Source organism: Lepidothrix coronata, unplaced genomic scaffold (genome assembly GCF_001604755.1).
Source record: "Lepidothrix coronata isolate B3197 unplaced genomic scaffold, Lepidothrix_coronata-1.0 Scaffold158, whole genome shotgun sequence".
NCBI lineage: Eukaryota > Metazoa > Chordata > Aves > Passeriformes > Pipridae > Lepidothrix > Lepidothrix coronata.
In genome coordinates this window covers 1,505,105-1,529,159 of record NW_016690338.1, presented here as the reverse complement: position 1 = coordinate 1,529,159, position 24,055 = coordinate 1,505,105, and the positions used below count along the sequence as shown (strand labels likewise).

The 24,055-nt window shown below is 44.1% G+C and overlaps 1 protein-coding gene across 1 annotated transcript in view; it reads right to left on the bottom strand.

Annotated features, from left to right (window-relative positions):
* Positions 1-6,362, bottom strand: part of ITPR2 (inositol 1,4,5-trisphosphate receptor type 2) — a 243,979-nt gene extending 237,617 nt beyond the window's left edge. The window contains exon 1 of the mRNA XM_017829118.1: positions 6,064-6,362. Coding sequence (XP_017684607.1) covers positions 6,064-6,155 — 92 coding nt within the window. The 5' untranslated portion in view covers positions 6,156-6,362. The remainder of the gene's footprint in view (positions 1-6,063) is intronic.
* Positions 6,363-24,055: the final 17,693 nt, after the last annotated feature.

The following is a 24,055-nucleotide window of genomic DNA, read 5'->3' as shown; positions in this document are numbered from 1 at the left end:
AATAACAGACCTTTCAAAGCAAGCAAAAACCAGACTTTCAAGTGCAGTAAATCCACGTGCAGAGGACACAACTCGGTGTAACTGCTCAACAAACAGGCTCAGGCTTCAGCCGAGTAGCAGCCGCTGCCTGCACCTAAAACAGCGAAGGGTTTCAAACACCGGCTGAGCAAAGGTTCGGGAGCTTCTTGGGAAATCATATTCCAGGCTGGGGAAGTCAAAGATTGACCTGACTCTTTCCTCTGTGGTACCTTTAAAATACAGGGTAGTCGTGATTTCTAACAGCACCAAGAACCACGTCAAGACTGGTTTAGTTTAGTTAGTCCTCTCATTATGTAAAAGGAAGTTAAAAAAAGACTTTAAGTCATGCAGGTCAAACAATCTCCCCTGTCTTTCCTGACTACTCCCCACATTACCCATAGCCCAGCCGAGAACTTGTAGTATGTCTTATCTCAATTCAAAATTCCTCTCTTATTTCCATTACTACCACACAGCTTACAGGTAAACTCCCTCCTGCATTAATCAATCAGTTCTTTCCCTAACCCCAATTTTCTCCCCAGTTCTGCTCAATAACGAGCTCTCGCACCAAGGATATTCCATTTTAGCACACAGACTCATAAATCATAACACTGTAATTAAGTCTAATGCTTTTTTCTCCTCACACCCAGGCTAGGCTCTGTGTATAAGGAAAACTTCAGAAACAAGTCTGAGCCCTCCGGGGCTCATTACTCTCTGCATTCCCCTAAGGCTGCTTTGTGGAAAGCTTTGTCTCATTGTTTATTTAAGGATGGCACTGTTGTTACAACATTTGAAACTGAGCATCAAAATAAAGGCTGTTACAAATGGCAAAGCTGGAGACGTGCCTAATTGCTAGTGAGAGTGGATAATTACAGAGGATATAAGCTTTGATATATGCACTGAATGGCAAGGTATGCAAGATATAGGGCTGTATTTATGTGTCTACATCTCCACTTACACGGTATTTATTGTAAGATCAATGAAAGTGTTTAATAATGCATCTAATATAGCTTATGCTTTACAAAGTTATCACAGAAAAGCAATACCCCACACAGCTGAAAAGTGTACATTAGCATATATTCAAAGTAGCTGGAGGGTTCAGAGCAGGGCTGCTGCATCAGAAAGACAACCAAAAGAACGTATTCCTGAAAATGCCAAACCTACACAGTATTTAAAAAAAATTACACACAATCAAAACTGTCAAATCTCATTGGTACTGTTAGTCTGGAGGATAAAGTACCTAGGAAACAAAACCTACAAGTACTTCTGCCCACAGAAAAGCTGAAATGCATCTTCCCTTTCCTCTTCCAGGTATTATTTGATTCTACATATACCAGAACTAAATTATGAGTAACTCTAGTTATGCCACTCTCACTTTCTTCAGGCTTTTTTATTCTTTCCTGACTAATTACCTTTTTTCAGCTGGGACATGAAAGAAAAATTTGCTATTAATTAAAGGATGGATACTCTGTTCCTTAACCATGGCTTACATCTTCAGACAGTAGGAGAGAAGGGTTAGAAAAATAAGGGCTCTGATGAAAACTCTGCATTGGTGTGTTGTGAGCATCATCAGTCACTGCATCTTTTCTCTTAGGGACCATGCCTGAAGGCACCAGGATGACAAGTTTTAGCCTTTGTTATATTTGGAATATTCTGATATATGCTGTTTCTAAAGCACTTTCTACTTCACCTTGCCTCTTCACGAAGTGTGATTGACTCAACCTGTGTGTGAAGTCCAACTTCAAAAAGACAGCTCCTGCACAAAAATCCAGTGAAGGAGCTTGAATAAACCTGTGATATTTCAAATAAGAAAGTTCCAGGAAGCGCTTTGAAAAATTAAGAGGAGATATTCAGGAAAAAATCAACATTAGACTGAGGAAAATTAGTAAAAATACTCTACAACACACTTTTTGCTGCTAATGAGAAATACATCCCAGCACCCCTCATCATTCAAGGCCATGTATGACCAAGCAGGCGGGTCCTGCTTCATGCTCCAGTGATTATGTTCCATGAGATCTCTCCCTGCTATGGCACAGAAGCACATTTATGGAGGTGAGACAGGAATGCAGCTCCCCATGGTGACTAAAAGGCTCATCCTCAAACTTTCCTACAGCTGATCCTGGCCATTGTCCTTACTTGCTTTTTTCCTTCCACCCCTCCCATCAGGAATACTTTTTTCTCCTCGTTGTACTGATAGGTGATTAATACAATTTTCATTCCCAGCATTCACAACCAAAATACTGGGAAAGGTGGTCTCAAGGTTCAGACACCAGTCTAAGACAACTTAAGATAACTGGATTCACTGCCTGGCTCTGACACACCCTCCCTGTGGGACATAAAGCCTCCAACTGTGCAAAAGTTTTACTGTGTCAAACCCCTCAGTATTAGCACAGTTCCATAACCCAGCACAAAATACATCTTGCAAGGGCAGAAAACTATCAAAGGATGTAAATTCCTTCTCCCAAACGTTTCCTTTTCTGCACTAAATTGCAAGGCTATCAGCTTATATGTCCAAAAGCATTCTCCTATTTAAAAAGGAAGGAGGGGGAGGTGGGGGTTGGAAAAGCCAGAAGACACACCATCAGCACCTCAGAGCAGCATCCAAATCCAGAATAAGCCCAAAGCCAAGCAGAAAAAAGAGCAGGGGATTGTTTGGATTCTCAGTACCTCAAGTATCCAAAGGCCTGCTGAAAATGCTGAGCCCTAAAACCCTTTCCTGTACCAATAGCCAGAGATGCCCCTCTCCATGTGGATCCACAGCCTGGAACATCCTCCTGGAGATCAGTGGTTACACCTCTTCTTCCAAAAAAACTGAGCCAAATCTCTGCCTCTTAAAATATGGATATAGGAGGAAGAATTTGGAGCAGGCACTGTCTGACTTCCCTGCCCCCATCCCACCCTACAGCACTAACCCCAGGTGTGGAAGAGAGGTTCAGTCTCCTCTTCAGACTAAGAGAGATCAAATGTGAAAATAGAGCCCTCACCCCCACATCCAACAGCTGTTTATAGTCATGAGACAGTTCAGAGACAAGACGGAGGAGAACACAGATTTCCTCCAGCTCAAAGGAGTGCCCCAACCCTTTCAGTACCACTCACAGAATCTTGTTCCAGCAATTCCCAAACGCTCATTCCAGAGGGAGGTGTGGAAAGGCCCTCCTGCCCTCACCAGGCTCACCTGGATCAAGGGCCAAGGGTGCAGATCCCCTGTCTCCTAAAAAAGGCAGTTGGGACCTCCTAAACTACACAAGAGGAATATTTCCACACTCAGGTTATAGGAGCTATTAACCTGACCCCACACATGACCTGAACAGCTCAGCTACATCTTTCTCTTCGCTTTAAGTTTTCAGGGAAAGCGGAGCACGTGAAAATTTCTGCACCAGCAAGTGAGGAAAAAATACTCTAAAATGCATGAAACAGCCTATGCTTAGAAATCTCCCTCAAAACCCATTTGTTGAGCTGGTTCAACTCCTCAAGGAGTGAGGTCCCCTGTCATGACAGACCTTCCCTGCTTGCAGAGGTGCTGGGCACTTTTTTATCCTATTTATAGAACGGCCTTGCTCACACTTTGTTTAGGAAACAATCAGCCTTTGACAGCTTAAAATCAACAGGACTCTATCCCTGCTCCAGAGTCATAGAACTGAACTGGATTTCAAGTTCTTGAAACAGCAGGAGACTCCCCAGTGGGCTCCATAGTGCAGGTGACAGGTTGGTTCGCCCGGCAACATTTCAGGTGTAACCCAGGCAAAGGGAATTACACAAGGACCCACAGCAGTCAAAAACTAAGAGAAATCATTCCTAATCCTACCGCACCTTGTCCTCACTAACTAGAGGCATCTGTGGAAAATGAGGGTTCATCTTTTCAGATGTTTGCAAAGTGCAGCTGAGCAAGTTTTCCCTGAGTATAAGAGGTTTTTTCTGCCTCTAGTGTTGCTGCAACTAGTCCAAAGGCAGCAATTGCAAGAGCTGGCACAGATACGGTAACTTGGCATCACAACTTCAAATGTCAGTCCAAGCTCTTTTACCACCAGCAGAGGGGTTCATTCCCATTCAGCAGATATGGGGGTTTTTCCACTGGCAACTTCAAGTTTCCTGCAGCTCCTCCACTCCAGCCTCCTGGCTCTGGGGCTGCTTTTACCATGCCAGAGAGCAGGGCACAAAAAAGTTGGACTGAAAAGCCAACAGAGGTACATCAGCATTGTTGAACTCCTGGCCTGTCACTGAAGAAGAGATGCACATAGGAGTCCTGTCTCATCCCAAGCAGTTTTCTTGAGCTGGGCTGAAAGAGAGCCTGGACAGAGTGTTGGCTTGAGCTCAATTATTTCTTCTAGTAAAGAGCTCCCATGTGCCTTAGACAAGGTTTGATCTTTGCTACTCATCTTTAAAACTGGGAATAAATGTCCTGCCTTAACTCCAAGGGATAAGGGGAGGATCAGCAGCCTTAAAACTGTGGCACAGCAATGTCAAAACACATACTGGAGTGACAGTCATACAAGCATTAGTCACAGCAGAAACATCCGTAACTGTGGACAAGCAGGTGCTCTCATAAAGGAAGAACACAATGAAAAGGAAAGCACAGCAAATTTAGCTTCCTCCACATAGCAGAACACAGAGATGAGACAGAACGAGACAGCAAACCAATGGCGAAATAAAAAAAAAAAAAGTGCTGGGGTTAGAAGAGTAAGAAACAATATCCAGCAATAAACAGTTGCAGAAAGAAAACATTTTCAGGCAGGATTTAAAATTGCCAGAGTCAGCAATGTCAGAAAGGACATGTGAGACAACACAGACAGTCAGTGAGAGGAGGCGCCAAATTAACAAATAGAGGAACAAACCATTGAAAAACACTTGTCAACAGATTAAAAGAGTGAACAGCAAGGATTGGATGCAATAATAAGATTAAAAAATATATAAAAGACCTTGAACACCATCTCTTTTCCAGTAGCAGCACCACACCAAGTATCTTACACATTCACTGTTTGCATTTTAATACCAACCTTACTTCACCCTACAGTCCCCCATGGAAGGGATCACAGAACACAGGGAGGCTACACCAATACAGGAGCGATACCCGTGTTAACCAGCCTTGGCAGGTTTAACTGTTATTCCAAAAGGTACCATTAACATTTAAGCAGCAAATGACACTGATATTTAACTAGAGTTTGAGCTGCCTTGTCCATGGGATCGCTACAATCCATGGAGTGCAGGAGACGTTGCCAGTGACAAAGGTTTCAGGACACGCTTACTTTGGACATGCCACAAAGTTACTGGAACTACTGCAGCTCTCCTGGGAACATCAGAGGGAACCGCTGCACCCTCGGGACACCTCACTGCAGCCAAACTTCAAAGAAATGTATCAATGTATCGCTATCGTCATTCGCTGAGGTTTTCCCTCCTGGATTCCAAGAAGGTGATTTAAAGTGGCCGAGGTTAATAAAAAACTGAAGCAAGCGGCAGTTCAGCGAAGCAGCCACAGCTAAACTACACACCCTTTCACCCTGCAGAGAGAAAGAAGAGCTCACGGGGGAAAAAAGGCATCTCCATTAAATTAAACTATCTGATCGTAAGTATCTGATCATCAACAACCACAGACAAGACCTCAGGCAGACACAAACCAGAAGCAAAGGGGTGCAAGTTTTTAACGAGCTGATTCATGGCAAGATGATCAAGGAAATTGTCAGAAATTCTCAGAGGTACAACTAAAATAAATAGATAGATAGATAGATAGATAGATAGATAGATAGATAGATAGATAGATAGATAGATAGATAGATTAGATAGATAGATGATAAATGGCAGCTCTGCGTGCTGACTGCTCTAAGGGCACAGCACAGCGCAGGGTCTGAAGAACCTCGGGTATTCCCGGGGGCACCGGGGAGTGCCGGGAGCTGCAGGAGGAGGTACGGCGGGGCCCGGGCCCCGCTCCCCGGCCCCGAGAACTTCTCTCATCCCTTCCCGTTCCCCAGCACTTCCTACTTTCCCCGCTCCGCCGAGCAGGGCGCGCTGCCGCCCCTTCCTGTGCCGCGGGCTGCGAGCCCCGCACTCACTCACCCCAGCGTGCTGATGAACCCGTTCACGGAGCCCTCGGCGTACAGGGACACGATGTCCCCGATATACAGAAAGCTGGACATTTTCTCAGACATTCTGGCTCATTTTTTTTCTTGGGTTTGTTTTTTTTTCTTTTTTTTTTTTTCCCGGGAAGCCGGGGGTGTTTTTTCCGCTTTCCTCTCCCTCCTTCGTAAAAAACAAAACAAAAAAATTTAAAATTAAATAAATTAAAGAATTAAAATACAGGCAAATCGGAGGGATCCAGGGAGGCTCTGCGCGGCCCCTGCGGCGCGGTGCGGGCTGACATGAGCGCGGTGTGCGCGGAGTTCCCGGCCCGGCCCCGCCCGCCCCCCGCGCCTCCTCCGCCCCCCGCCCGCCCCCGCCCCGCCCCGCAGCCACCCCCGGGCTCAGGCAGGGGCCGGACACCCCCGGGATCGCAGCCCCTGCACCCCCTCAGCCGGGAGAGATGCGGCGGAGACCCTCGGAAAGCCTCGGAAATTCCCCGCGGTGAGGGGGCGCGGGCGGTCCCCGCGGCTGAGACCCTTCCCCTCTGCCCGGAGACTGCGTTTGGTGTGGTCACTCAGCCTATGTCACCCTCTGGTTTATGGCTTTCAAACTTCAGGAGCCACGAATCCTTTATTTTTAGGTTTTTTTTAATCGGAAGCAAACAGAGCTGTATTCCCTGTGCGGGACTTCACAGAATCACAGGATGGGTCAGGTTGGGAGGGACCACAGTGGGGCATCTGCTCCCACCTCCCTGATCCCAGAGCACATGGCACAGGATTGTGTCCAGACGGTTCTCCCAGTGAGGGAGACTTCACACCCTCTCTGGACAATCTGTTCAGTGCTTGGTCACTCCACAGCAAAGTTCTTCCTCATGTCCAGGTGGAACTTCATGGGCATCAGTTCCTGCCCATGGCCTCTTGTGCCATCTTGTCCTGCCCATGGCCTCGGGCACTCCCGAGCAGAGCCTGGTCCATCCTCTGTCCCCTCCCTGCAGACACTGACACACATGGATGAGGTCCCCCAGTGTCTCTTCTCGAGGCTGAACAGGCCCAACAGCACATGTTTGCTTAAGATAATTACCACCGATTTAACAAAAAAACACCCTCACCCTCGATGTAAAGAGAACTCTAAAAGGCTTTTCTGCCCTGGAAAGCAGGGACACTGCAGCCTCCCCACACTCACTAGAGGAAAAAGCCCCAGCTGCCACAGAGGCTACAGCCAGTGTGGGATTTTTATTTTTAAAAACTGTGCATTCTTTAAATAAAAATGTAATTTTCACTAACGGTTTTAGGAATCATAGTATTTCTACTTTTCCATATTTTTTCAGCTCCTAAATACAGGCAAACTCAGCAATAGTATTTGTCACCACATGTGTTCTTCCAATAGATTATTTGGATTAAAAAAAAGCCAACAACAACAAATAAAAAGAAACAATAACTCACGCAAGTCTAACAGCCTGATCAAGTACTAGCTCTCAAATGATAAGAATACAAACCTAGTTGCAGGAATGTGCAGACTGCTGGTAGTGAGTAATAAGCTGAGAGTTTCACACTCGCATTTAATTTCCCACATGTACAGCTTTTAGCCTTATCTCACTTCTGAGCATAAATTCTTGACATCAGAAATTATGTCTCAAAGTAAAAACGAGAAATTTTTACCATCTATCTGTAGAGAAAAAAAACCCTGTTATGCCATTCTAGAAGTCCCTCTTTTGCTCTTTTAAGGTGAATATTTTGGATTTGTCACTTTTTTATACAAAAACACCACCAAAGAACTCCCCTATGAGGAAAGGCTGAGAGAGTTGGGGTTGTTCAGCCTGTGGAAGAGAAGACTTAAAGGAGACCTGATAGCACCTTTCAGTACCTTCACAGCCTACAAGACAGGTGGAGAAGGACTTTTTACAAGGGCATGAAGTGACAGGACAAGGGGCAATGGCTTCAAACTGAGAGTAGTCATAGATCAGATATCAGGAAAAAATTCTTCCCTGTGAGGGTGGTGAGGCCCTGGCACAGGTTGCCCAGAGAAGCTGTGGCTGCCTCATCCCTGGAAGTGTTCAAGGCCAGGTTGGATGGCCAACCCAAACCATTCTGTTATTCTGTTTTATGATTCTATGATCTGCATCTCCTCCTGTACACATATATACAACACAGGCCCCAGATTCACCAAATTCTTTGATTTCAGTCTCCTGGAGTAACTAATGACAGCTGTTAAAACACTTCTGGAAAAGCAATATGAAGAGAACAGGTGACAGATCCCCCATTTTGGAACCAGCCCCTGCACAGGAAAACCAAAGATGAGGCTCTTCAAACTGCCCCAAACACACACAGTGAATCCAAAAATTGCACCAAATTAAAACACACCAGAATTAGAAACTGAAAGTCCAAGCAGCACAAGGCAGCAGAGGGGAGAGAAGCTGTGGATCCCTGCCCACAGGTCAAGTGAAAAGCACGGACTTAAGAGCCCTACCAGGAGCCACCCCACAGAGGGCTCAAGTGTTTTATCCCATGAAAATGTGGATCTGGACAGTTTGAACTTGGGGCAGAGCAGAAAAGGCTTTACAATGCATTGACAATATCCTGTGCCCCTGTTTATCTCAGCCATTTTATACCAGGCTCTAATGGCCTAATTAAGATACTTTAGCCAGGGAGGTTTCACATTTCCCACCAGTAAATGAAATCCTGGCATGCCTTAAATTAGTGGGAGTTTTCCTGAGAATGAACTTCAGAACTTGGCTAAGCAGCAAGGTTGCCTGTCCTTGGTGCAAATCCCCATTTGGGACCATTCTCAGTCAGGAAGGTATAACTCTGTTGCCTAAACACAGGTTATTGGGGCCACTTGAAGTGTCCTTTGGTACCTGGGACATCCCTGGAGGTTGTCAGCAGGGAAGCAGGACCGCTGTGTCCTTGACAGCTCTACTTGTGTGTGTTTTGCCATTACAAGAAGGTTAATTCAGGTCACTTTGAAAATATTTAGTGTTTGCTTGCCGTGGCTGATAGGAGCCCTACACTTGCAGTCATCTTTGTCCCTTCCCCCCCAAGGAAATCAAGGCACAGGCTGAATTCTCCTTCATTTCCAGGCTTGTTCATCTTGGCTCAGGCTGGATCGTGCCAGCAGCAGAAAGTTGTTACCACCTTGTAGCTCTCTGGTGATATAAATTAAATGAAATCTCAGTCCAGTTCCAAGCAGTGGTGGCTGTTAACTAGAAATGAGTTGTATGAAATCAGTTTTGCAGGAAAAAAAAGCAGAGGTCAAACCCAGAAGGCAGTCAAGTATTTAAGTAAATGCTTCATTTCAAACCTGTGTCACTGAAACACTCCAACAACCTCACTGAAGTCACCAGATTATTTGTGTGCCAAAAATAACCAAGCACTTACCCACTTGGTAGAGCAGAATTTAAATTGGTATGAAGATCACCCAGGAAAAGCAGATCTGAGGAGCCCTTGATCATCCTCTCCCTGCAGACAGACAAACAAAAGTAGTGACAAATGCTACTCTAGCATTTTTAACAAGCATTAACCCTCTTCTATTAAAAGTAGTGATTATACCTCTCTGAGTGCTAATTGTATGAGGATAGTATCTAGAAAAATTTAATTAAAATGAAAGAAATTTTGTCATAACAAGTCTACATAGAAAAAAATAAAGCATGGTCTGAGATGGTAATGGAATATTGCTTCATTTATCTGGAGCAGAAATAAACCAAATTGGTTGATAAAATGGACATTTTTACCACAGTTTTTTACCTTGCAATTAGCTGCAGGGTGAAGGTGAGGCTGCTTAGTCAATAACTGGGATGTGTTTTCCATCAGTTATCTCTGGTGATCTTTTGTTCCAAAGCTGGGAGCACAGGCTTTGCCATGAAACAGGACCCAGACTCAGGAATCATCAGTCAGTGCTGACAGACAGCCCTGGTGCACATATTGCTCTGTACATTGTAAAAGTGAAGAAGCCTTTCTTTCTCAACTTTCATTTGTAAGCTATTACTTATTTTCAGAGAATCAAGTGATTTTTGCAGTGGTATTCTGAAATCAGCTCTCTCTATAAAAGTATTTGCAATATTTGAATGCAGGGACATTTTACCATGTCATCATATTCTTGTTCCTTTTTTATGCCTCACATCTCAGGAACGCGTCTGGATTTCTTGCTCATCTTGTCCAAACAGGGGAGGCTCCTGACAGAAGTCAAACTTTTTATGCATTTGAAAATTGTCTGATTGGAAAGATTTTAATCCCACACCTACACATCTTGTATGAAGTTACAGATATATAGGTCACTCCAGTGAAGGCAAACTGAACCAACCACAGGCTTATACAACAGGCAGCATTGATGTTTGTTTGCACGAAAGCAGGGGATACTTTCCAGCTGCAGGGGAAAAGGGGGAAGAGAAGAATGCCTTTAACTGTTTTAATAGAATAGATGGAGATGGGAGCAGGCCAAAACCCAGGCAGGCACCCCATACAACTATATGAAAGTTTGGACCCAAAAAGCCTAGGGTTTGTTTCTCATCTTTCTAATAGAGGAAGGGGGGGAAGAAAAAAAAAAAGAAGAAGAAGAAGAAATATCAAACCATTCCAGACATTTTGATATTTAAAATCCAGCTCTGATTTCAAAGCCCATCTGTAGCTGGAATATTTTTAATGTACTTATCTCAAGCAAGGCACAATTAACAGCTTATGTGAGAAAGGCCTGGCTTTTAAAGGCACCTAATGAAGTTTCCCACACAACCTGGAGATGCCCATTACCTTCTGGATGTTTGTATTTGAGGCACCCCAGCTCTTCCTTGAGCACAAGGGCATTTCCAAACACTGGGATGTAGAAAAGACAGCACTTCTTGGCCCACAGGTTGGATCAGAGGGTGCCTCAGCAGCTCATTTTGACAGTACCCGCACACAGGCGTTGATTTATGGCTGGTAGAGCTTTGTTTTCCTTTGCCCACAGCAAACATCAGAGAACTGGTGATTTCTTGATAGATATCCAGCTATGGGGACTCAGTTGGCCTTTTTTTCTCCTGCTGGGAGTTAACTCTTAACGGGTGTTGTTTTAAACAATATGCAGGTATTGGTGCCATACAAAATATGGTTAAAAAAACACACACCAAAACACCTCGGGGTAAAGCAGGTCTGACAGAGATAAATGGGATTTAGCAACGTAATAAAGCACTGAATCATGCAAAATAAAAGCCATTATTTGATTGAGAATGAGAAAACCAGAATATGGAGCATTCAGTACTGGCTTGCCCACTTCATTCCACCTGGCTTATTGGAAACAGGAAATTCTAGCTGAATTCCTAACACCTTGTTTTATAAAGGGCTTTCTCTCAGAGGGAAACACATTTTTCTCAACATTAGAGGTGGGCAGCTCTCACTAGGATGTGGGTGTGAGCTTTGCATCCTCACCGGGTCACACTGTGGTGTGATGCATGGACAGTGACTGCTTGACTTGCTCTTTGCTATATCTGATTTTACAAAAGTAATATATGTATTAATTCAAGTATTTAAATAATCACTGGCTTGCTATAATAATTTCTTGAAAGAAGCAAACTTAGAAATAAAGGAAACTGAAGTTATTTGTGAATGAATGACTTAAGCAAAAGGAGTTTAGATTAAAGAGGAAGCCTGGCTGCCCCTCTTGCTGTGGCATAATGCAGCAGCTATGTAAATAAACTCCTGAGAGCAGCTCCAAGCCATTCAAGTGAAGATATTTTTCCCTTGCAATACATTCAAGCCTTTTTGAAATAAGTTTCCAACTGTTTAATGACCAAAGTTGTTCATTCAAAGAGCCAAAATACGAAAACCCAACCAAAGCAGGAAGGACAATGTGCCTCTCTCTCTCTGAAAAACACCCCTATAGAAAGGGAGCTTTATTTAGAGGGTTCAGGAAGCTGAAGCGTTGCCTTCTATCAGCTCCCAACCACAGAGAGAGCATCAGGAAGGGCACAAAAATGGACTTACTATTCCTACATGGAACAAGTGCCAGCAGTTACACCAAGTTTGCTTTCAACCTTGCAGAAGTCCCCGCCAGCCCCCACAGACTTGTTAGTCAGGCAGTGTCTCCTGGGCTTTTCTTTGCTGCTTGGCTTCCTAAAAATGAAGTCTTTCCCTACAAAATAAAGACAGAGGGACGTACCTTGTTGGAATTTTCTCTTTTGCTGGCAGTCAGGAGACTTCAGGAGGTTCAAACCTGAAAATGCAGGGAAAGAAGTGAATCATCTTCATAAAACAAAACCAAAGAAAGCCTCCTTTTCAGTCCCAGCCCACCCCTAACCACAACCTGTGCAACAGAAGAATCAACAGACCTGTACAGTGACTGTAATTAAAAAGCCATTGTGTTTTGACTCCTCTCATTAATACTTTATTACCAGCTGACCCCATGGCAGTGGTTACAGTGTGGATACAGCACAGGTAACATACAGCAGTTCTTTAAAATAATTAGATATTAAATCACACAAGCAACATTTCACAGAAACTCAATATTGTATTTTTTTTAACTCCAAAATTAAGAAAGCTTTGCACAAATTCCCACAGTAAAATCTGAGAAAAATAATAGTTCTAGTAAGAAGCCTAAAATTGTAATTGTATTTCCATGCCGGATAAAGTGGAAATAGCTAGGAGCTAATATATTTTTAAAAAGTAGTAAATATCTGTAATTGCAGTATGGCTGCAATTTAATTGCAATCATGGAGCTTGAAAAGTGTACCTGAGGAATACCTCCCTAACGTTCCTAATTTTATCAGGAAAGATGTAGAAACCTGTGGAAGCTTTGCACTTCAGGGCTGCTTAAAAAGCCTTGTGCTTTTGATGTTGTTTGCTTTAGGGTTTTTTTCAAGAATTTTATTTTCTTATTGAAAATCTTTTGCAAAATTAAATACTGTTGGGGTTTTTTGCCAGAATTGTGTCCTTTCACCAGCATCCTGGCCATGTTTAAAGAAAAAAAAAAAAAAGAGCTTTGTAAGCTTTTTTGGGGTTTTGACCACATTAAAAATTATCAGAGGGGAAAGAAAATTGTGATTATTTTTCCTTGAGCAGCTGTTTCGATGCCCATCCTCCATTTCTAACTTTGGGATGAAGTGCACTGCCCTTTCTGGTCCAAGTTTGGGCAAGGAAACGGCAGGAAAAGCAGCTTTTTTCAGGAGAATCAATCTTTCCTCATGAAAGCAGGGGCCACAGACTTTGACCTTGGGCCCATTCCAGCTTTCAGATGGGGAGGGGAACACAAAAGGCTTTGGGTAGTTGGCACTGCATTTCCAGAGAAGTAAGTTATGGCGGTCTGGAGTCATTAAAACCCATTTGAAGAAATAACTCCCCTCCCTCACCTCCCCCTAAAAGCACAACACTGAGTATTGAAGGTTCTCAGAAATGTGTTGAGAAGGAAAAATTAGAAATCAGGAAGAATTAATTTTTTTTCTGTGTATTACTGTGTCTAGAGAACTAATGGATAGGGAAGTACAAGAAATCCTCTTGGACAAACTCAGCACCCCCCATCCCGTCTCATCAGCACTGGTGCATCCAGGTTGGATCCTTCCAAAGTCTCTCCTACTTTTACCTGTCCCAAATGCTCATTACTTCCCAGGACATTATGGAATAATTAAATTAGCACAGCCAAGTGACTGGGCTGTGATTCCAAGGAGGCAGAAAATGTCTTTGAGGCCAAATATGGACCAAGATTTGAGGTTCACCCCACCTTTATTTCAGACTGATTTTAGGCCTAGATGAAGGAAGTGTTCTATACGAGAGAAGTTCCCAAAGGATTTCTGGCATCTAAGCTCAGTTGTGCCCAGGAAACAAGAGTTTGAATTAGAAATTAGAAATGGATTAAGGGGTTTTTTTATACATTAATGTGGAATTACAGACACCAAAACACTACAGCACATTTGGATCCCTAGACTGGACTTTCTCTCTTCCTCATAGTCCAGAATGCAATGGATTGAAACAAAAAATCTTGCCTAAAAGTTATGTTGAATCCTGAACTGCTAAATTTTCCTGGAACTTTGAAAACATAAAAAGAGGCTGCATAATAATCACATGAAAATACCTCAATTGCTTTTACATTTAGGAATGCCTCATGCCTTGTCCCTGAGAGTTGAATTTTTTTTGTTTGGGCTTATTTTGTGGGATTTTTTTTTTAGATGTTCCTCATTTGGTTGTCTTCCTTAGACACTTTAAACATTAGCATAACACAGCTGAATCCTTAAAAGCTGAGACATGCAATTTCAGATCCTCCAGCATCATGAGATTGAAAGAGATAAGTGATGTGAAAGCTTGATAAAATCCCTGTTTCAATGCTATACAAAAATTAAACCAGTGAAATAACCTTCTGTTTCTCAGTAGCTCTTGCAAGATGTTCTGCATCTTAGTAGCAACTTAGAAATATGGATATGTTTAGGAAATTAGATTTTAAGTGATCTGCAGGCAGTCACAAACCAGGGCATTAAAAAAGCAGAACCATCACCCACAGTTTCCACTTGGTCAGTCTGAAAAAGGCAAAGTTAGCAGCAGATAAATTAATCTACCAGTGAAGCAGGATTTTGTTTGAAAAGCACGGAAGAAATGCATATTGTTACCATGCCACAGGCAAAGAAACTGCAGGAATTAGCTAATAAAATGAAAAATTTAGCATGCGCTTGGATACATTTAGCACTGCACTTGACATTATCTCCTAGGTGAGCCGCAGTAACATGAAATTGCTGGTTGAAAACAGATGGGAAACATAAAAGTGAAGCCCTGCTATCTGACATCAGCACAATTAGCACCTCTGTTTCACAACCCTGGCTCCCCCCGTGGGAACTGCCACCTCTTCCATGGCAGGGACATAAACAGTGCCTGTTGCACAGTTGTTATTCCATAGCTGTGAGCGTGAAGAACATGCTCACAAAGATATATATGGAGTGGGATCATCTCAGGGCACAGACTGGATGGGGACTCACCCCCAGGTTTACCGGAAAAATAACATTTTAATGAGAAAATGAGCGTAAAAAAAAAGGCCCAAAAGGAAAAAAATGCTGATTTCTATCAGTTTTCCTCTCGTGGTACAATTTGTTACCTAACATCTTGGAGAAAAACATACTTCCCATGGCAACCAGAGCATCCAGAAATCCCCTGAGCTGCACCCCTGGCAGCTGGGCTGATAAAGCAAAAGGGCAACTGCTTCCCCAAGACTGGGAAGGGGGCAGATGATGTGGCTGATCCTTGGTGTCATTTCTGCTGCAGTGAAAAGTGGCAGCAACCCCCCATTCCCACAGCACAGGGATGATGGGATGAGCCCACTCCTCCTCCCAGTGTGTGCTGCCAAACCCCCTCCGAGCTGCAGCAGGATTGCACCCCAAGCTCTCATTTAATCTTTGCTCTTCTCTTCCTACCTTGTCCCTCCTGTTTTCAATCTCTGCAACAGGGCAGGGACCGGTGATGTCTCCCTGCTGCTGCTTCCCTGTGTCCCTCATTTCTCCTTGTCAGCCCCTGGCTCATGCATATCAGCTATGAACTGGGAGCATGGAGGATTTGGGAAGTGGTGGAGAAAAACAGCCCTTCCCCAGCAGCAAGAATCTTTCGGTGTAATTTGATAGATAAAAGTTTCCTCTTGGCCATCTTATCTGAAAAACTGTTTTATCCCCCATTCCCACTGTATGTAAGCTCTGCATTAATGAACATATCTGGACAACCTCCATATAAGAAAGCAAAGTATGACCCCCATAGGATACAGCACAGGTGAGGAATGAAAGAATTGAGTTATCTGGGAAGATATTTGTAAATTTAGCCTGAGAAGCAGGCATGTAGAAAGATTTATTTATTTCGTGTTTATATTATAAGGTGACAAACCCTGGTGAAAAGGATAATTTGTGTTCCCTGACCAAAATCCAGGAACTTGCTACAGGACTCTTACACTCACTCCCAGAAAAGCACCAGTTTATCAGTAACACACAATGTTAACAAAGAGCAAAGAGATATCCCCCAAAAAATGAAAAGTAGGATTCAAATTGAAGGGAAATAAAGGAGCCCATATGTGTTTCTAACAAAGCTAAAGATTAATGGGCAAGACCATAAACAGAGAACCCAAGGAGCCACGTGCAGTTTGTGTGTGGAATGAACTGTGTATTGCATAAAGCTCCAAGTAAATGAGCTTTGGATGCTCTTCACCTGTAGTAAATCAGCTACTTTTCATTATTTCCCACTCTTACTTCAAGCGTATTCATCTCATTTTTAAACAGAGTATTTTCTGTACCCAAATAGCAAACAAATCACTGATTAAATGGAGAGATATCATGCCCAGAAGATTTGCATCTAACAGCACCTCAAGTCATGTAATTAAGCTTTGTAACACCACTGCAAAAGGCTTGAGCTAAATCTCCCCAAACACAGAGCTATAATTGCCTCAAAATGAGGTTACTAATTTATCTTTTAGTATCATATCTCCCCCCCACCCCTGGGGGTATTGTGATGCCTGAAGGTCCCCAGCTTCCAAAACAGGAGTAAATTTAACTCTGCAGAATGATCCAAATCCCACATCCACAAAGGGCTCACCTCTGTGCTTCCTCACAGGAGTTCTGGGGGTCAGACAACGACCCCAAATCTGTACAAAGATGATGGCAGGCAGGATGGGTAAGCTGTGTCTGCTCTTCAGCAAGCTTAAAAATGACATTTATGTGACAGCTACTTGGGAGAGGGACGCATTGCTACTCATGGCTTGGATTAGAGACAGGAAAAAAGTGAAGCAAATATGTCTTGGAGTGGAAAATAATTTGGCCTGTGGCACTTATTTTGCAGCTTTTATTGATGATTGTTCAAAAACATTTGTTTCTAACAGCTGCATATGTGGTAAGTTAAGATGTTAAATAAGCTCTGTAGTAAATAAGTCTGCCCTGCTCCACCAGCCACCTTCAGCACTGCATTTGAAGAGTCACCTTCCAGCCTCTGCCTCAGATTTGCTGCCTCATCCACCCAAAACCACCTGGCCTTAAACATGGGAGAAGAGGGAGAGAAAGAAATCTCTAACTCCCAGCAGGAGAGGGCCAAATAATTGCTCTCCCTACACTGGATTACATTCATTTACTACCTGCCCAACAGATGAGAGCCCTCCATGCACAGACATATATGAGACCTCTTGGAAAATAGCTCCGAGGATTGCATCCAAATGAAGCCCCCTCCTCTTTCCCAGCTCCCACAAGCTGTTCTGTCTCTGACCAGCCCAAAATTACAAGGCTGAATTGTCAAGACTGAATTGTCAAGAAACAAATCGTGTTTGCCCTGGGGGGATGAGACAGAGGAGGTTTCTTCCAATCTTTTTTCAAACTGCTCCTGCCAGGAAGCTCTCCTGGGCTCCAGCCAGCTATACCCTTGGAAGAGAGGGAATGTCCTTTCCAGACCCTCTAATGGGACAGCCCCAGTGCTCAGCAGCAAAGCTGGGCAGGGATTGCTAAGGGTTGACATTTCTCTCCTGTTGGGAGAAAAATAAGGAGCAAACCAGACAGGGGCTGTATTCCAGTGCACAAACCTAAGGCTGGCCCAAAGCTCAGGCTAAAACCATTAAACTTCCATTAAAAACAGAAAAAAATGAGCCCAAAAAACCCCAAACCCCTCAACAAAAAAAAATCCACAACACTAAGTGCACATTCTCCAGCACTCTGCCACATCAAGACCAGGATGTGGAGAGTTTCCAAGGACTAGTGTTTGTCCCTCTCTGTTAATGCAGTTCAGAGGTGTAGAGTGAAGTCATTGCTACTGGACAGAATTCTCCTTGGGATTTGTCCTCAGTCCCAGCTGAAGCCTAGGAGGAAGCAGTTAGGCTCTGCAGTATCATTGAACATTTAGGATTCAAACTGGTTTGTAACCTGCATGTCAAATTCTGCTCTCCATGATATCACATAATCCTCTCGGTTTCCAGCTGGATTGTATCTTTGCTTAAAAATAAAATAAAAAAAAATAAAATAAAAATGAACACACAGATTTTCAACTACATAAGAACTGCATCCCACAGTAGAGATTTCTCTGGGGCTTGTTAAAGCTGGTGTTCTGTTCCAAGGGTTGGACCTGAGCAAACACTGGAGTGTCTCATCACTGTCTGTAACACAAGTGAGAAATGAAGTGATGCCAAGGGCTGTGGCCTCCCAGCTCCCGAACTAAACCTGCAGCCTGGGAAGAATCACCTCAGGAATTTAGGATGTGTGTACAAGATGGATCTCTGAAAGCACAGGAACCCCAGCAGACCTCAGTCAGACAAAACCTCCCTTCATGCTAAAGTTGGAATTTAGCTGGAGGAAAGACTGATGAATCTCATTTCTTGTTCGAATTGAGAGAGACACTGGTGATATCGTGGCAGGTCAAGTTTTCCTGCCCTGCCTGCTCCTGTGTCCCAGAAACCAGCTGCAGGGATGGGGTGTTTGGCTCAGTTCATTCCTGGTAATTACCGAGACTATCTCCTGTTTACCTTGGTGGAAGCACCAGGACATGCAGAGCACGGAGTGTGCACCTCTGTTTTACCTGTGCTGGCAAAAACACACAGAGGGAAGATCAAGAGATTAAAAAGAAAGCTTTTTCAGCATTCTGGCTAGCTGCTCTGGAAACCCTAGGAATCTGGGAGCAAGGATGTGCATAGACAGGTCTGGAGCGCTCCAAGCAGCTGTTGGCTTTGCCAGCTCATCTTCTTCTACCAAGCCAAGAGGGAGGACAAGACATTGTCAGCCTCCTTTAGAAAAGGGGTGATGAAATGAAGCACAAGGTGGTTATCCCACCACAGAGCACAGGTTTACAGTCCCCAGTATCTGCCCAGCAGCAGTTTGGTCTAGTGGAACTGCTCAGGATTTACATAGAACCATAGAATAATTCAAGTTAGAAGGGACCTTAAAGGCTATCCAGTTCCAACCCCCTGTCATGGGCAGGGACACCTTCCACTAGCCCAGGTTGCTCAGAGCCCCATCCAACCTGGCCTTGGACACTTCCAGGGATGGGGCAGCCACAGCTTCTCTGGGCAACCTGTGCCAGGGCCTCACCACCCTCACACGGAAGGATTTCTTCCATGGCAGGACTCAACAGGTAGAGATCTTGGTCCTTCATATGTCCCTTGTGTGCTGGTGAGGCACAGCTGCTGTGCTCACCCTGCCTGTAATGGGGTCCACATTAATGTGTATCAGACAGACTTAAATTTGTCATTTAACCCCAAAAGTGCAGTCAGCAAAATAGCAGGACTCCAGCCCCTCTTCACTTGTCGCTGTGCAGTGGGGGAAGGGAAGCTGAGCACAGGAACCTCTGTAAAAGAACAAAGGGAATTTTTACAAGAGAATTTCTTAGGTCCAAAAACTCTCTTAATATTACAAGGCTTTTTGTTCTCCAGGTACCAGCAGCAGGTAGGACTGAAATCATTGTATACGTAGAAAGAAAACATTCTTTTCTAGCTGAAGCCCAAGCTGTCCCTGAATAAAAGTTACAGGCTGGGACGTGGCCTCTCCTGTGGCACTGCAATGTTTGACTCTTCCAGCTTCTGTCCATTTTCCCTGCACTTTCTTACTGTAGTTTCCATGGTCTTATCACTTGCTTGTTTTCCACCCTCTGTGACCACTTTCCCTCTCCATTCTCCACTCCTGGAGTTGCCCCTGCAGAGGCCAAACCAGCAGCCAGGCTCCAGCAGATCAAAACACCCGAGCTGTCAGTGTTCAAACCAGCTTCAGAGCAGATAAAAGCACTTTGCCTGTGCTCTGCTCACTGCTCAGGCAGGGAAAGGCTGTTTTCCCACATCAGTCACTGACATGAGCAATCCAAAAGGAAAACCTAATCCCTCTTACTATCTTTTGCCCTTCTCCAGTGACCCCAGTTTGGAGAATCCACTGCAATAAGCATCACTGGAGAAAAGAAGTCTTCAAGCATAAAACAAGCACAAAAGTCTAGAGCAGCTCCTTAAGCTCTCAAAATAAAGTGGTTTTTCTGTTTACAGGTGTCAAATTCCCAAGGACAAATATCCATCTCACTTTAAATTTCATTTCCTGAGCTGTAATTTATTTCCTGAAAGCAGAACTGGTTAATCCCCACATGTATCAACTCCGCAAAAAAATTGTTTTCCTCCTCCTTTTCTAAGAGAACAACCAATACTGAGGATTTCAGACTCTGTTTTTTTCATCCACAGTGAGAAACAAACCCTCAGGTCTGAAGACCACAAAGCTCTAAGGAAAGATATTTAGTTTCCAACATTGCATCTAAGGCAATTCTTAAAAGCTTACTGAGACAGCACATCCAACACCAGTATTTTCCTTCTTTTGACACAGGTGACCACAAATAAATATTTATTTTTATCTTTTTGCAAGAGAGATGCCTCACACAGGAATGCATGACAGAAATTGGGGGGGTTAAATGTATGCTCCCAAGTTGACACTACTTTGTGATTCCAGGACTTGAGCCCTTGCTGTTCCTGGCAAAATGAGCAGTTTATAACCCTTGCTTGAGGCCAAACTGGGATGATTTTTAGGGTATCACTACCTGGTAAGAAAAATAAATGTTGATGTTGCTCTGGTCACCGAATACTAAAGAGGTAGATTAAAAAAATAAATCATACTTTCAACAGAAATAAAAGCTGATCCATGACACACTCCTCAAATATTTGTAACCACCCACCTCTAGTGCCACTCTTGCAATCAATTAGGGCTGGTTGTAAAAATATTCTGAGGGAGAGGCCAAAAAAAAAAGTTATCAGCAGGAATTCTCACCAAAAGCCTTTCGCTGGATCATTTCCTGTGCCCCGAATCCAGCTGGAAGTGAGAGGGCGGACACACAATCACCCACTGCCACACAAATGGAGGAAACTGCAGCCTGTCATAAATCTGTCAGTCAGGGTCCAAATGGGTATCAGGAGGGTTGGGCTTTTCTTCCCCCCAATTATCACTTGGCAGACACACAGAGGCAGAGTTGGGAGATAAAGGATTTTTTTCAGTGGCCTGGCCTCACAAATTCAACCTGGAACCACAGAACGGCCTGGGTGGGAAGGGACCTTAAAGATCATCCAGTTCCAACCCAAGGACACCTGCCACTATCCCAGGTTGCTCAGAATCCCCTTCAACCTGGCCTTGAACACTTTCAGGGATGGGGCAGCCACAGCTTCTCTGGGCAACCTGTGCCATGGCCTCACCACCTTCACACTATTTTCTTCCATATATGTAAGCTAAATTTCTCTTCTTTAGGTTTTTACCCATTCCCCCTTGTCCTGTCACTACAGTTTCTCTCTGGTTTCCCTGTAGCCCCTTCAGGTACCGGAAGGTGGTGTGAGGTCTCCATACAACCTTCTCTTCTCCAGCTGAACAGTCCCTTCTCCTCAATTCTCAGTGACAGAGGCTGATCCATCAGGGACTGGGATCAGAGGGAGCTCAGGGGACCTGCCCGTGGTCCTGCTCTGCTGCTGCTCTGCAGGGTGAGCTTAAAAAATTTCTTCTTAAAAAAATAAACAAACCAAAACCAACTAGCCAACAAAAAAATCCCTAAAACGCAAATCCAAATGTCCTTTCCTTCAGGTGCTTTCAGTGGATGAGCTGGAGATAATGATGTCAAGCAGGATGAAGTTAATTCATTTAATGCAAGCTGATCATCGCTGGTTTGACATGTTCAGGCATATTCCAGAAATAGGAAAGCAGGTAGAAACAACATAAACAAAGCAAACATCTGTGAGCTTCAGAAACAGGAGAGACATACCCAGATTCCTTTCTCCATATAGTTGGTCCTGAAAAAAAGGCAACATTTGCCCAGTAATAATATAATAATAATGGCCAGTCTTCGCGAGCGAAGATTTGGGAAAGGTCATTAACCCTTCGAGCCTGCGCAGTGGATTTTTTAGGTGGGACACAGCGTGCGCTGAACTGAGCCCACCCTTTAATCCTGAGGTTCATCTGCCGGGGCCGAGCAAGCTTGGACAGTGGCAGTGAGGGTCTCAGGATGTAGGTTTGTTTAGAGTGACCTTCTCTTAGATGGATTGCCTTACAGGGCTGACGAGCTCCATCTGCCCGGGGGGCTAGGAATCGAACCCGGGTTGCAGTGGTGAAAGTGCTGCACCCTAACCACTAGACAACCAGGGGCCCAGTAACTTGGTGGTAATTACAGATAACCAATAAACAGAGGTATAGCCCCGAAGTCAACCAGTCTGGAAGTCCACAGGGGTCAGAAGGGAAGTGGAGACACCAAGAGGCAAATGGCAGGAGCTACAAAGGAATTTGGGAAAGCAGGAAGGTCTGGAGTCCAGCCGCTGTGTGGGTAAGGGGAGTTGTGGACAGCAAGGTGTGAGGAAAGCCCTTGGATGTGGAAAGAGTCCTTTAGGCAAATGTTTTGGATGCTGGAGGTTGCTAGGCAAGGAGTGGGTGGCTGCCCAACAACAGGCACACAAATAAATAATAAAAAAGAAAGACTGAAATGCTTTGCTGGTTTCTGCCAGGGGCACCTTGGGCAAAGGCAAATGCCAGGGGCCAAGGCAGGATGAAATCCTGCTCTCCTGGCTCCTGATCCAGCACCCAGCCGGGAGGTCATGGTGGTACTCTCACCCTGCTTTCAAAAGGAAACAACAGGGAAATCTGTTACCCTGGCAACTTTGGGAGCAGGGACTGTTGCAGGAACAAACATTATGTGTGAGAATAAATGCACCCAGGCACAACAGCCGAAAAAAAAAAGCAAATAGCCAGATTGATATTTGCAGAAATACGAGCCTGAAGTAAGGCTCCTAGATCCAGAGCTAGCTCTTTAAATAAACAACTTTGTTTTCAGAAGCTCTGGAGGACTGCAAGAAAAGAACTTGAACTTTTCCTAAAAACTTAGCCAGTTTATGCAATGCCTCATCAAAGCATCAAAACTTGTTTTTGAGATGTGGTTTTGAAAATGCAGCCCCACAAAGACACTGCTGCCTTTTTATAAGAGCACCTACTAAGCTCAGCTAAAAGCTTCTTGCATTATTTCATGTATAATTTCCTTTCAAGCAAGAGGCATTTACACAAACCAAACTGGTTTCGGGTTTTTTCCCCATCCCCTAAATTCAACCTTATCATGCATTACTTTGCACAAGAGCCCACAATGTGCTTCTTGGCCTCAACTTACATTCAATGAACATTGAAAAACCTCCTCCAACTACTGGGCACAAATTTGTGACAGACCTGTAAGGAATGCATATGCCCAGCCCTTTCCCCTGGTGTCTTTGACTCCAGCTCCCTCCCTTTTCCTACTGTAAATTCACTCAAAACCTCAAGAGCTGCCTTTCTACCCCTTTTTTCCTCCTTATTATACTGACAAGCCTCAGTAAAAACCCTTGAACACCTCCATGTGAGTCATGCACATACTTACCAGGCCCTTGGAGCAAGTCTCAACCCACTCTAAAATCTGACAAATTGTTTTTATTTAATTTCTGGCATATTAAATACCCAGAGATTACATTGAATCCCCTACCAAAGATGTGGCTTCATCACTGCTAAGTCATATAACTCCTCAAAGATACAAAGGCAGATTCATGTCTGAGTAACTGCCTCAGACTCAGTAACTCCACAATCACACACAGAACAACACTTGTCCTGAGCTGTGCTTTCCTGGGCAACGCTTGATTTCACCTACAAAAGACAATTGGCATAAACTGAATAAAAAACTGAAGCAGAAACTGAATCCCACAGGTAACTATGGACAACGCGTTTGAAAGGAAGCTTTAACATTGTTATCAAGTCAAGAATGAACATAAATACTACTTTTACTGTAAGGCTCAGAGAATTGCCTTTATTTTAAAGAGAAAAGGACCTTTTAAGTGCTATCACACCTTCTTCCCCTCCTTTTGTTGCTTCTTTGCAGCAGAGGCAGCCTCAAGGATTTAGCTGAGGAGAAGAATTTTTATTCTGCTGGAGAGCTCTCAGCAATAGCAGGAGCAGCTCGCCCAGAGGGCCCTGAGGGACTCAGAAAACAAGGGACCTTTTTACAAAACAGGCTTCCAGGAACTCACTTCCACCTTGGCATCGTGAGGAAAGGAAACTTGTGCAATTTCAGCCTGCCTGTTCCCCCCTGAG